This window comes from Xenopus tropicalis, chromosome 5 (genome assembly GCF_000004195.4).
Source record: "Xenopus tropicalis strain Nigerian chromosome 5, UCB_Xtro_10.0, whole genome shotgun sequence".
In the NCBI taxonomy this organism is placed as follows: domain Eukaryota; kingdom Metazoa; phylum Chordata; class Amphibia; order Anura; family Pipidae; genus Xenopus; species Xenopus tropicalis.
In genome coordinates this window covers 73,589,188-73,601,842 of record NC_030681.2, presented here as the reverse complement: position 1 = coordinate 73,601,842, position 12,655 = coordinate 73,589,188, and the positions used below count along the sequence as shown (strand labels likewise).

Here is a 12,655-nt window from a genome sequence, read left to right as displayed (position 1 = left end):
CAGTGACTTCCTCTGGCTCCCTTTAGCCCCCCCCAACAACATTGGTAGCCAGGGCCCCCTAAAACATTGGTAGCCAGCATCCCCCCAGCATCCTTCAGTTATGCCCCCTCCCGGGTCCTCCAGCTCCTCCCCCAGCATCCTCCAGTTCCCCCCCAGCATCCTTCCCACTATCTTCCAGCCTCCAAGCATCCTCTGGCTCCCCCCCTGCTCCCACCAGCATCCTCCAGCTCCCACCCAGTGACTTCCTATGGCTCCCCCCTCTTGATATGTGCCCCGGCTCCCCCTGCATCTGCACGGCTCCCCCTGCAGGAGTCTGGGAAAGACGAGATCAAAACAAATAAGAGAATGTGGACCACATACAAACAGAGGGCAGAGAAGGGTAACTATGGGAGAAGGAAAGGGGGAAGAAGAGAGGGCATGGTGAGAAGAAAAATAAGGATTAAAAGGCTAGGGTGGAAGGAGGATGAGTGCAGGGACAGAAGAAGAACATAGAAGAAAGGGGTAAGAAAATTAGAAAAGAAAAGTAGAGGAAGTGGAGCAGAACAAATGGCACAGAAGCAGTTAGCACCATATTTAAACTAATTATTTACTGTAAAGAAACCTGGCAATGTTACTGTGCCCCAGTGTTTCTCATATCAAGGGGAAAAACGTAATTAAATTGATATGAAATGTCCTAGAATGTCTGATTCTTAGCAATTTTTAAATGGTCTTTGTTTGTTATACTGTAGTATTATTTGCTGTCTTCTTTCTTTTCTTGCTTTCCACTGGAGATTACTGAGCAAAAGAAACAAGCAATAGTTTCTTTATCCTTTGATTCAGACCTACTCCTATTCATATTTTGGTCTCTGATTCAAATCACTGCTTGTTTGCTGGGGTAAATTGGACCCTAGCAACCTGATAGCTGCTAAAAAGCTACAAAACTCAAAAACCACAAAGAATAAAAATGAAGGACCAATTGCACATTTTTAGAATAGCAATGTCCAGATCATACTAAAAGTTAATCTAAAGGCGAACTACCTCTTTAACCAACAAGTCACATCTGAGTGGGAACACGGTTATTTTTTTATACTGGCAGTCACTTATAGTCTGCATTGACACAATAGGAGAGTAAAATGATAGAACTGGACTCACCTTTGCATTATGATGCAGATTTTAAATGGTTGCTTTAAATGATTTTTACTGCAGTTGCTGTGAATCAACCCCCCCCCCTTCTGTAATGAATAAATAAATCTACCCATGTCTGTAAGGGACTGCTCTGCGCCTCTCAAGGCACCTTCTACCTGCATACTCTGCACATATAAGCCTGCAGTGTTTTTCTGATCTAAACCTCACTGGGAATATAATTATACATATATTTATGAAATCATTAGTGTAGTGTTCATTATAGTGGTGCAAGTGTAAGTGTGCAATCTTGTTTAGCTGCTTTCAGAGAAGCACAAGAGACACGTTGCTTGCCACAGTGCCCTGAGGAATTTAAAAGAACTGCAGGTAATCATTTCCTATAATTGCCAGCAAGAAGGTTTATGGGTTCAAAACAACAGAAGGAAAGTGGCAATTCCCTTCTGTATTTTGGGAACCCAATAGACAATAGACAGTTTACTAAAAAGTGGTTTTTTTTTATATTGATATCACTACCCTTTGAAAAAAGAATAAAAGCTTTACTAAAGAAGCAGGGCAGAAATGCTGCATATTATGTATGGCCTTCTGGCCCAAGGCACCCACAGCCCTTTAGCAGGGAATATATGTGCGCCCAAAGATGCCCCAGTAGCTCCCCATCTTCTTTTCTGCTGATGCACTGCACATGCTCGGTTCTACTGTACTGAGCCTAGGGATCCACTCACAATAAACTGTATATACAGAATATAAATGTCACAGTATAAAGCGGATTAGTATTTAATTCATTTTACTAATATATGGCAGCACTAAAACCAGTGCAGTCAGGATCAGAATTTAATAATTAGCCCTGTAGCACCTGCTTCTATGACAGGCCAACCTCATTTTCTGCATGCACGAAATCCAGGAAGGGGTGCTCCTGTGACAACTTTGAATGGCTAGAGCAATACTACTGTTGAGATGATGATTTTTGGCTGGTGCAATAAGTTCAGTAAATAAAGTATGGCATTTGTAGCCATATATATTGTTATAGTTTATTTCTACAATAATCATGGCAGAGTTTATAAAAACTAACTATTGGGCAAGTATTTGGATGGAGACTGAACTGACACCCTTTGTTAAGTCTTGCATGTCAAATCATTTTTGGTTCAAAAAAAAGGGGGTAACTACCCCGGCTGTTACACAGCTGTGTGCCAGTGACTTTTCTCTTTGGCTCAGTTAGGTCTACGCTATATGGAGATTTCCCTCCATATACCAAGAATATCATGTGCCATGTGCCCTGGTAATCCTTATTGACACTGGCCTTTAAAAACACACCATGCCATGTTACAATGTATCTTCTTTTGTTTCCCAGTACAAAATAGCAGCCAAAACAATTGTCGTGTAAGAAAAATAGTTTTTATATAAAAGTGACTTCCATAGGAAATAACACACTGGGATTTAGGATATGATGTTGTTACAAGAGGATTACAATTGGCATACATAGTATATACATACCAATCAGAAGCTTATAGTCTGACTCCAGGCACATTGTTATAAGTGCAGTCCAATTCTGAAAAAAAAGCCAAACTTGGAGTACAATGACCCTCAGTCAATGTCTTGCATGAATGCCTGTTTCTAAGGCATTAGGATAACCTCGTCTTATTGTGATGGGATTCGTTCTATCACTGGCACAGTAATATGGTGCATTATGGCAATGCCTGGCAATGAAACTATAAAAAGAAAAGGAAACTGGGTAGCACAGTAATAACGCCGACCTATTTGAACTTTTGAAAGTTTTGTGATCCATTCTAATGTATAAAAATGGCTGTGGCCACCTTATGGAATGTGGATGTTACTGAAATGGACTAAAATATTACAGTTCAGTTGTTATTGGAGACAAAAACTCTTGCTCACAGTGTTTGACATACAGTGTTTCACAGCAAATATTGGTCACATCAGGAGTTGTCAAAGTCATGCAATTACACACAGTCCACATCTAAGCTGTGCCACAATAGAAATAAATGGAAACATTGTCTCTTAGAAAGTGAAGTATCTGGCAAACCATTCCTGACGCTGGGGGTCTGGGGATGCCATTGGTGAGGTCTCAGTCTGGGGAGGGCTGGATCCCAGAAAGAAAGAGAAAGTCGTATTACAAAGCATTAATAGTGGCTGCAGAGCACGTGCAGGCGGGAGAAAGACAGACATATTAAGCACACAGAAAGCATTAGGCTTCATTTCCAACTTTATTGTCCCTGTGTGACACCTCTGTACATCCACTCTATTGGAATACATCAGCAGTGCCACTTACATTGCACTAACTGGAAAGGCAGCTTTGCCTACAGTACCAGTGGCATTTTGAGCTTACAGTATATTTTGTTTGTCCCTCTTTTAAGCCTCCTTTTTGAATAGATGAGAGAGGTGTGATGCTAGGATGACAATAAATATAAATGTGCAGCACAGGCGTATACTACTTACTAGGTAGCCCAAACACAAATGGTTGGAGCAGAGCCGTGGGCGTCCTGTGCTGCAGTGTTTCCATCTCGCTGCACCAGTACAGATTATTTTTATTGCCCCTTAGAGCAAGTAATAACATGCTCTAACATACAGAAATTATGTTGAAAAGGTAAGGGAAAGTATTTTCAGTTCTGATTAAAGGGAATAATGAACATCAAATCACTCGATAAGGTGTCACTGCAGAAAACAAGCACACAGGAACAATTATTGGGAAGGTCATGCAGTTTCCATGCATAAGAACACTGAGGTGCAATTCTGTATTTGACGGATGGGAAGGAAGGAAGTAGTTTAAGGTTAAAATTTAGATTGTAACCTCTGTGAGTTGTGAAATTACTGGTTGACAGAATAGACCATATAATTAATACTGCTATTAAAGAAATAGAGTAAGCTAAAGCCCAAATAAACTTCCCAGCATATACAGAGTCAAACCCCTTGCTTCAGGTGACAAAACAGTGAAAGGTATTTTCTTTTGCTTTTCACTTCATTGTCCACAAAAACCAAAGATAGGATACCAAGGATACAGCTCTTCTCTAGTTTCTCCTGCACACTGTTTGGTTACCACAGCACATGAACAAGCATCGGAAAGATACTTAAAACAACCAGCTCATTAGTTTAATTTTTATTATTCCTATTGGTGATGGGATTCATGTACACAAGGCAATAGGGTAACTGCTCTAGGACCTTTGCATTGTGTGGTCCCATTTAGCAACATCAGTAGGTAAGGAGAATGCAGGAAGCAGCTATATGTGGGCAATATTTCAACAAACAAAACTGATATATGTGGATATTACAGGTTGCCCAACCTGCCATGCTTCAGTTGCTGTTAAACTTCAGCTCTGGTACCCATCAAGAACTGAATGGGGATGGGCTTGACTGCTAGCCATTATATCAATGGTAGGGCCCAAAAAAAAATCTGATGATGGTTTTTCCACAGCATTCTTGAAAGAAATATACTGTTCTGTTTTTCTATTTGCAATTAACTTTTAGTATGTTGTGGTGCTATTCTGAGACAATTTGCAATTGGTTTTCATGTTTTTTTTTGTGTTTTTTGAATTATTTAGCTTTATATTCAGCAACCCTCCAGTTTGGAATTTTAGCAGCTATATGGTTGCTATGGTTCAAATTACCCTAGCAACTAGGCAGTGGTTCAAATGAGAAACTGGAATATGAATAACATTGTGTCTGAACAGGAAGATAAGTAATAAAAATTAACAATAACATTGACATTGTAGCCTCAAAGAGCAATTGGTTTTTGGCTGCCAGGGTCAGTGACCCCCTTTTTTCCAAAAGAGGAAAGCAAATGATAAAAAAAAAAAAAAATTAAGACCAACTGAAAAGTTGCTAAGAACTGGCCATTCTATAACATACATAAATGTTATCTTAAAAATGAACCACCCTTTTAATAATTTATCCAGTCCTTTGTTGAGCAGGGGAGAATATCTTTAAATTGTTGGGGTCGATGCAACTCCATTAAATGCAGATGGAGTTCTTTTGCACTAGGAACTACAATGTTAACCCTACTGGAGGTCTGATGAGCCTTTTGACTTCATCCTAACTTTTGGAGTAGTTATGATGATACTGATAATGTGTGTTGGGCTAGGTTACTTTGGTCCTTATCTCTTAATGGGATTTAAAGGAACAGTTCAGTGTAAAAATGAAACTGGGTAAAAAAGATAGACTGTGCAAAATAAAAAATGTTTTCAATTGTTAGTTAGCCAAAAATCAATGACTTGAGGGGTCTATAACTGTTCAGTTAGTTTGCATTTGAATCTGAACTGCGTGCTCACAAACTAACTGAACAGTTATGTCCCATGTGCCCCTTCCCCCTAGAGGTTAGAGAGCTAAAATCAGGAAGTAGTGTTCTGGCTATTATTTTAGACACCTGCGCAGTCTGTCTATTTTATCCAGTTTCATTTTTACACTGAACTGTTCATAATGTCTACCTTCTCCACCTACACTTTGGTGAAGGCACGTTTATTATTTGATTCACATGTGTAGTTCACAATTTAGTATTAATAGATGGTTATAACAGATACAAATTATATTATTTTTATTTGCCCTTCCTGTATTTTACAAATGTCCAGCAACAAAAGTAAGCATTAACAACTCATCCACCTCTGTTCTGGGGGCAGAAATAAAAATTGTGCCAGAATTTAGGTTTGTAAGTGTCAGTAAATATGCTGCTGTTCTGCTACAGTGAAATTCAGTATTAAATACAGTATCCAGGGCAAACTTTGTGTAACTGATCTTTAAAGGTCAGATATTTTTTAAAGATACATTTTATTGCCATGGATGAACCAGTATTTCCATACAGAAATTCTATGGTCAGAATAAATTTGGTGCTTGCAACTATGACAAGACTAAGAAACATCTATTTATAGCAGTGTATAAATTAGACATGAGCTGAGTGTAAGACATGCAATACGTCCAACGTCGACAGGTTATGATAAAATAATGATTATATCTTTATTTTAAGTAAATTACTTGTCCATAAAAGGCCTTTTAGATCATGTAAGACATTTACAGAGGACTTTTATGGACACGTAATCATTATTTTATCATAACCTGTTGATGATGAACTTAATGCATGCCTGCCCACTTTCATGCTGATGGTTTTATTCCCCTCCCCTGCCTGTAGGTTTGAGGTTCTGGAATCCAAACCCATCATATCTACTGGTGAGTCTAATGGTTTACACACATTTACAGGGACCATCTTGGAGTTATGAGCTGACTGTAAGTCAGGGGTGCCCAGACGTTGACGTTGTGATGTATTCTTGCCACCTGGCCTCCGTCATGAGATTTTAATAAAAATAGTGTGCCATCTATTGTATGGCGCAAGCTGCAAGAAAAACTATGACTCTGCTATCAGACTTTAACCACAATAGCTATTGCTATTCATGTTCTATGCTATGGGTTTTATGCTATGGGTTTATTACATTTATTTTACATTAGGGCAAGGTTAGATACTGCTACTTACTGTAGCAGCAGCAAGAAACAACACCATTGCCTAGGCAAACAATTAAGCGCCTAAAAAGAATGCCACGCACATTTAGGGGTAAGCTTTTTTGTGCTTAAAAAACCTGAATTTGAGTTATGGTTCGAAAACTTGAATGTCTGTTATTTATTAAGTGCAAAAAACCCAAAAACTCAAATGTAAAACTTTGCCATCTAAAAGGTTGCAACTTCTATAGAAGTCAACGGGAGTTGTCATAGGCAAAGTCAAGCCATATTCTCAAACTCAAATTTTTCAAGTTTTTAGAGCTCCTTAACTTGAAAAATTTAAGACAGGTTTTCCTTATTAATAAATAAGCAACCATTCTAAATCTGAATTCACAAACTCGAAAATTAATAAATAAACCACTAAAAGTATGCGGATCTCAGTCTACCAGAAAATATAAACTGATCAACTAGTAGATTGTGATCAATGTCTTTGGCACTCCTGCTGTGGGTCATATTAATGAATGCAGAAAGATGTCTTTATACTGAAAAAAATGTATATGCATAATGATGCAAAATATAAAATACTGCACCATACAAATTTAAAAAGCCTTTATTGCACAAAAGGGCTATAATCTGAGGTAGCTGGCTTTTTTAAATATTATACATTAAATAGTGCTGTGTTTCTAAAAAGTTCCATTTGGTCTGATGGACTATTCAAAGAAATGTCTGAGTGCTGGCTTGTTATCTTTCTATATAAAAGACTGTAAGCACCTATTGAGTCTCAGTGCATGGCATTTAATGTTTGTAAATGCATGTATTTTTTTATTTAGTGCATAGTCTGTACTATGAGTGTATTGTAAATATGTACAGGCCTGCATATATACTACAAGTAGCACTGTAAAAAAATAGCACATATACAGACACATACATTTTTTCCAAGCATTTACAGATTCAATAAATCATCACTAGAGGGCAGCCTGAGGGTATAGAATAGGCAGTGAGAACATGAATACATCCCAGATAGCAATGTATAAATGCAATTCTTCTGGATATAAGAGAGAAAAGCACATTTAAATTAACTTGTTTGGCATTTCCACCCTTAGAGAGCTGTATTTTCACACTATGTGATTAAAGCTATATTAACAACCAATCAACTACATTTTACAAAGAACTACAAAATACCAACAGCATGCCAAAGCCCATTTCATTTATCTGCCTTTAATAAACAGACACAGAGCCATTCCAGAACATGCCAAATAAATCATTACTCTAAATTTAAATAAAAGATGCAGCTAAAGGATAAACAAAGGCATGCTTTTAAATGTGCAAGTGCATAAAATAAAACACAATGTACATATACACTGGTCATAAGAACATTTCAATAGTGAATGTAAATATTAAGTACTTATACAAAAGGAGCACTAAAAAGAGGTTGCAGCTGCCATAGGCATATATGGATTTGAGGTTCTGCCAAGTCCTGCACTTCCATGGCCAGTCACGATATGACCGGTACGTCAGTGCTCACCTCATTAAGGACTTCACCTCTTTGGGTGGCACGGGCTGTGGAAGTGGCTTGCTGCTGCTGAATTCAATATCGTGGATGGGGGAGTTAGGAATGGGATCCAGGCGGGGTGGATGTCCATTTCCCATTCCACCAGATTCCAGAGCACTTAGGTTAGGGACACTCACAAACCTGTTTGTAGATTTATCGTTCTTCTTCTTTTGCTGTATTAAAAACAACAGATGTGAGGTACAGTATATCTCTGCTTTGCAACATACAGCTGCATGAATAAATTGCTTTTGTGCATAAAACAGATTACCATGGCATTTACATTCTTCTAGATGGCAATTTAACAGTATTTATACATTCTAGAAGGAATTAAGAGCTCACTTTAGAAAATGGACTTCCACCATGATATAATAACAATCACACTAACAAAAGTTTAAATTGATATACTGATATAAACTCAAAGTGCTACTCTTAGCACTTTTGAAACTTAAATTCTTTTATATTTTACCAGTTTCTTAGATATTTGCAGTTTTGTATTCAGTTAACCCTCAGGTTGCTGACACAAAAGCCTGGAATTAGCGAACATCTCTGAAAATTGGAAAATAATTTAAATTGTTACAATACTTTGAGTAAGCTGTTATCCATTTATTTTTGAGGTTTTTGATCTCCTTCAACTGTTAAAAGGACAGGAAAAGGATGTGACTGAAGTGGGCAGGGCAATGATGCATGGACGGACAGACAAGACAGACAGACAAGAGGGTAGGTTATAGAAAGGTTCAGTAGAAAAAAAAAGCTAAGACTTGGGTGGATCAGGGGCTCAATTTCAAGGGTATTACAAATTTACCAGAATCTACATTGCTGGTAAACTTTAAACACTGACCACAGCATTGGTAGGTGTTTTTCCAGCAATACTGGCTAGGTGTAAACCCTTTTTAGAGGGGGTGTTAACCTTTGGACAATAGTCCAAACGTGAACAGCCCCTGTTTGAAAAAAAATCTTTTTAAAAAATATTCAGTGTTAAAGTCTCTCTTTTCTTTCCTTAGGCAGGGGATCACTCACGGCATGGCATGCAGGAACCAAAACAGAAAGCTCAGGACTAAACTGGTACATTGCATGACTTTCCTCTGCAGATTCAGTTGCATTCCATTGGTTCAATTAGCTCAGTCTTGCCAGCCAGTCATATCCAGACAGGAATTGCAAAGTACCGGTTCAGTCTCGAATTTCCTTATATGGCTTTTGCATGTCATACAGTGAGTGGTATCAGCGATCCCCTGCCTGAGGAGAGAATATACAGAATATTAGCATCGCTGATGCACAGCTTATATGGTGTTTATCTTTATAACAGAATTTTTAAAATAATTAAGATTATTTACAATACTGTTTTTTTCTTTCAGGGGCTGTTTAAATCCAGACAGTTGTCTAAACTTTAATGTCTCTACAATAAATAGAGGATACACTAAAAAATGGTTAGTGTGCTTTATAATGTATTATGGAATACAGGTATGGGATCCCTTATCTGGAAACCCATTATCCAGAAAGCTCTGAATTACGGAAAGGCCGTCTCCCATAGACTCCATTTTAATCAAATAATTCAGAATTTTAAAACTGATTTCCTTTTTCTCTGTAGTAATAAAACAGTACCTTGTCCTTGATCCCAACTAAGATATAAATAATCCTTATCCTAAAAATATAAATAATCCCTGTTGGGTTTAATGAATGTTTTATTAATTTTTTAGTAGACCTAAGGTATGGAGATCCAAATTACAGAAAGACCTCTTATCCAGAATACCCTTGGTCCCGAGCATTCTGGATAACAGGTCCTATACCTGTACTCTACATGTTGCGATCATTTATTTCTTGGGTTGCGATCTCCTTTAATATACTGGAGTATTCCTATTGCTGGGATTTCGCTTGCTTATATAAAGGTTTATACAAAATAAAAAAATGTATACAGCTCATTCTGTTGAAATGTTTTTCTTTGCGCTGAACTCAAGGGATTGTTGAGAGAATTTTGCATCCCACTCTGATTTCCTTTTCTGGCATTTGCTTGGTGATTAACCAACATGCAACACAAACTTGTCTTTGTACAGACGAGGGTTAGATGAGCCTGGGTGCAGGATTTGCACCCTGAACCCACCACCCATACCTGCCTCCTCCTCTGGATGCATGTATGAGGCAGCACTTCCTGCGTTAGTGTGTTGCCATGTCTCTGGCTGGCCCAGAAAGTTCACCCCCTGATAGTTCTGACACTGTGTTTGTACTGTGCCTGCAAACTACTTCCCAGTATTAGTGAAATGAGAAGGAGAGGCAAATAGCTCTCTGCATACTAATACAGCCTGCCACAGCTGAAGCAAACTTAAAACGACACATCTATGCTACCATACTGTAACTGCTTTGTAAAACTCCTGAGTGAAATTTCTAACACATCTGATACCTTCCATGAAGGGTGGAAATAATGTTGAAATGCTAGCAGTAGAAATCAGTGCAGTGCTTGATTTAAAAAGCCTCAGTTACTTTTCTGATATATAACGTATGCAGCTGGGTTCTAACAGTTGTACAAGTATAGGATCTATTATCTGAAATGCTTGGGACCTGGCACAAGATAAGGGATCTTTTTGTAAACTGGATCAGAATACCTTACGTTTTCTAAAAAAAACATGAAATAAATCCAATAGGATTGTTTTGCAAACAGTATGGATTCATGCAGCTGAGATACAAGTGCAAGGTACTGTTTTATTATACGAGAAAAAAGTAATGTTTAAAAATTTAAATTATTTGCTTAAACTGTACTGTATGGGAAATGGCCTTCCCGTAATTCAGAACGTAATGGGGATCCAGATGGGTTCCACGGAGTCATGCTGGATTTACAGCAAACATCTTTCAGTACATGTGGAATGCTTGTCACAGGGTAAACATAGTGGTAAGTAGACGGAGCAGTCAAAAAGCATCCTTTGTGGCATATTTATCAAAGAGTAAAATAGAAGTTACCATAATGAGATCTCCAGCTCTCCATGTATAGGATTTTTATGGACATATATATTATAAAGTATAAAAATAAAGTTAGCTGCTGTGTTATCCTCTGGATGACCCTATTTTCACTCTTTGATACATATGATTCTTTAAATGCATTTGGTGCAAGCTCTATTTGATTGCGCAACAACACTGAGTTACACCTCGATCTCTTTTTCCATATTTTATAGGCCATTGCTAAACTGGAAATCAGTTAACTCATGTTTTGCACACCAGATGTCAACAACTTTAAAAAATGCTTTTTGCCGCCATGTGCATGTACCCTAAATAGGCAGAAGGGATTTGGCATCAAACTCTGGCCTCCTAAAAAAAAACATGTTTAAGTTAACTTTTACTATGATGTAGAGAAAAGTATTCTGAGACATTTGCAATTGGATTCACTTTTTATTATTTGTAGTTTTTTTTAGCTATTTTAGTTTTTGTTCACTAGCTCCCCCGTTTCAGCAGCTATTTGGTTGCTAGGATTCAAAATACCTTAGCAACCAGGGTGTGGTTTGAATAAAAGACTGAAATATGAATAGGTGAGGACTTGAATATAAAAATAAGTACTAAATTTAGCAATAACAATTAAACTGTATTTTCACAGAGCAATAGTTTTTTGTCCGAGTTAGAAGAAGAAGGTAAATAATTAAAAAACTAAAAATAATAAATAATGAAGACCAATTAAAAAGTTGCTTAGGCTTGGCCATTTTTTAACATACTAAAAGTTCACTTAAAGGTGAACCTCCCCTTTAAAGGAGAAGGAAATGTAAAAACTAAGCTTTATCAGAAAGGTAAATACAGCCATAAGCACTCACAGTAATGCTGTACTGAGTCCTGTATCAAAAGAAACACAGGATTTCTTGTCTCTTTTTTTGTAAACATGATGTTTCAGTGTCTGACTTCCTCTCTCAGAAACATCCTTAATTCCTGTGGCCAGAGTCTGCGCAGTTCTCTTCTTTCTCCCCTCTCCTGCTCCCCCCTCCCTTAGGAATGTGTGATCTGAGCTATAACAGCTAGACTGCAGGAAGGAAGCTATTTAAAATGGCAGCTGCTGTCTTAAGCAAACGGAGAAAGCTTTTAAAGCTGTTAACTCAGGTATGGTCATGGTTTGTGCAGAATTGTCATGGTCGGCACCCTTAACCAGAACTGATGCCAAGTTCCCTGGTCTCGGCTCGGCTTCACCAGTATTGTGATCGCCTTTGGCTTCGGGAGGAGCCCTCAGCTACTCGGATGCCACCTGGACTTAACGAGGGGAACAAGGCGAGGAGTTCTGGCAAGCAAAGGGGCACGACTGTAGATAAAGTCAGTTAGGCCGAAGATCACGGTACAAATAGGGTTAAGCAAGTTCGTCATCAGGCAGGCTGGGTCGAGGCAGGCGGAAAACAGGGATCGTCAGACAGGCAAGGGTCAACCAGATAATCAAGCAGCGGGGTTAGGCAAAATCGAAGTCAAAAGCACAAGCCGGAGTCAGGTTACGGATTTCAGAATAGTCAGGAGCAGGCAGGGTCAAAACAGGAGAATTACTAGCAGGAATACAGGAACAGGAACGCACAAGGCACAGGAAGGCACCAGGAATCAAATCCT

General features: G+C 38.4%; 1 protein-coding gene across 4 annotated transcripts in view; it reads right to left on the bottom strand.

The window, feature by feature from the left end:
• Positions 1–2,492: 2,492 nt before the first annotated feature.
• Positions 2,493–12,655, bottom strand: part of fam184a (family with sequence similarity 184 member A) — a 114,570-nt gene continuing 104,407 nt past the window's right edge. For all 4 annotated transcript variants that reach the window (XM_012963579.3, XM_018094307.2, XM_031902272.1 and 1 more), the window contains 2 exons: positions 8,075–8,274; positions 2,493–3,214 (listed from right to left, as the gene is read on the bottom strand). In XM_012963579.3, the coding sequence (XP_012819033.2) occupies positions 3,133–3,214; positions 8,075–8,274 (282 nt within the window). In that variant the 3' untranslated portion in view covers positions 2,493–3,132. The remainder of the gene's footprint in view (positions 3,215–8,074; positions 8,275–12,655) is intronic.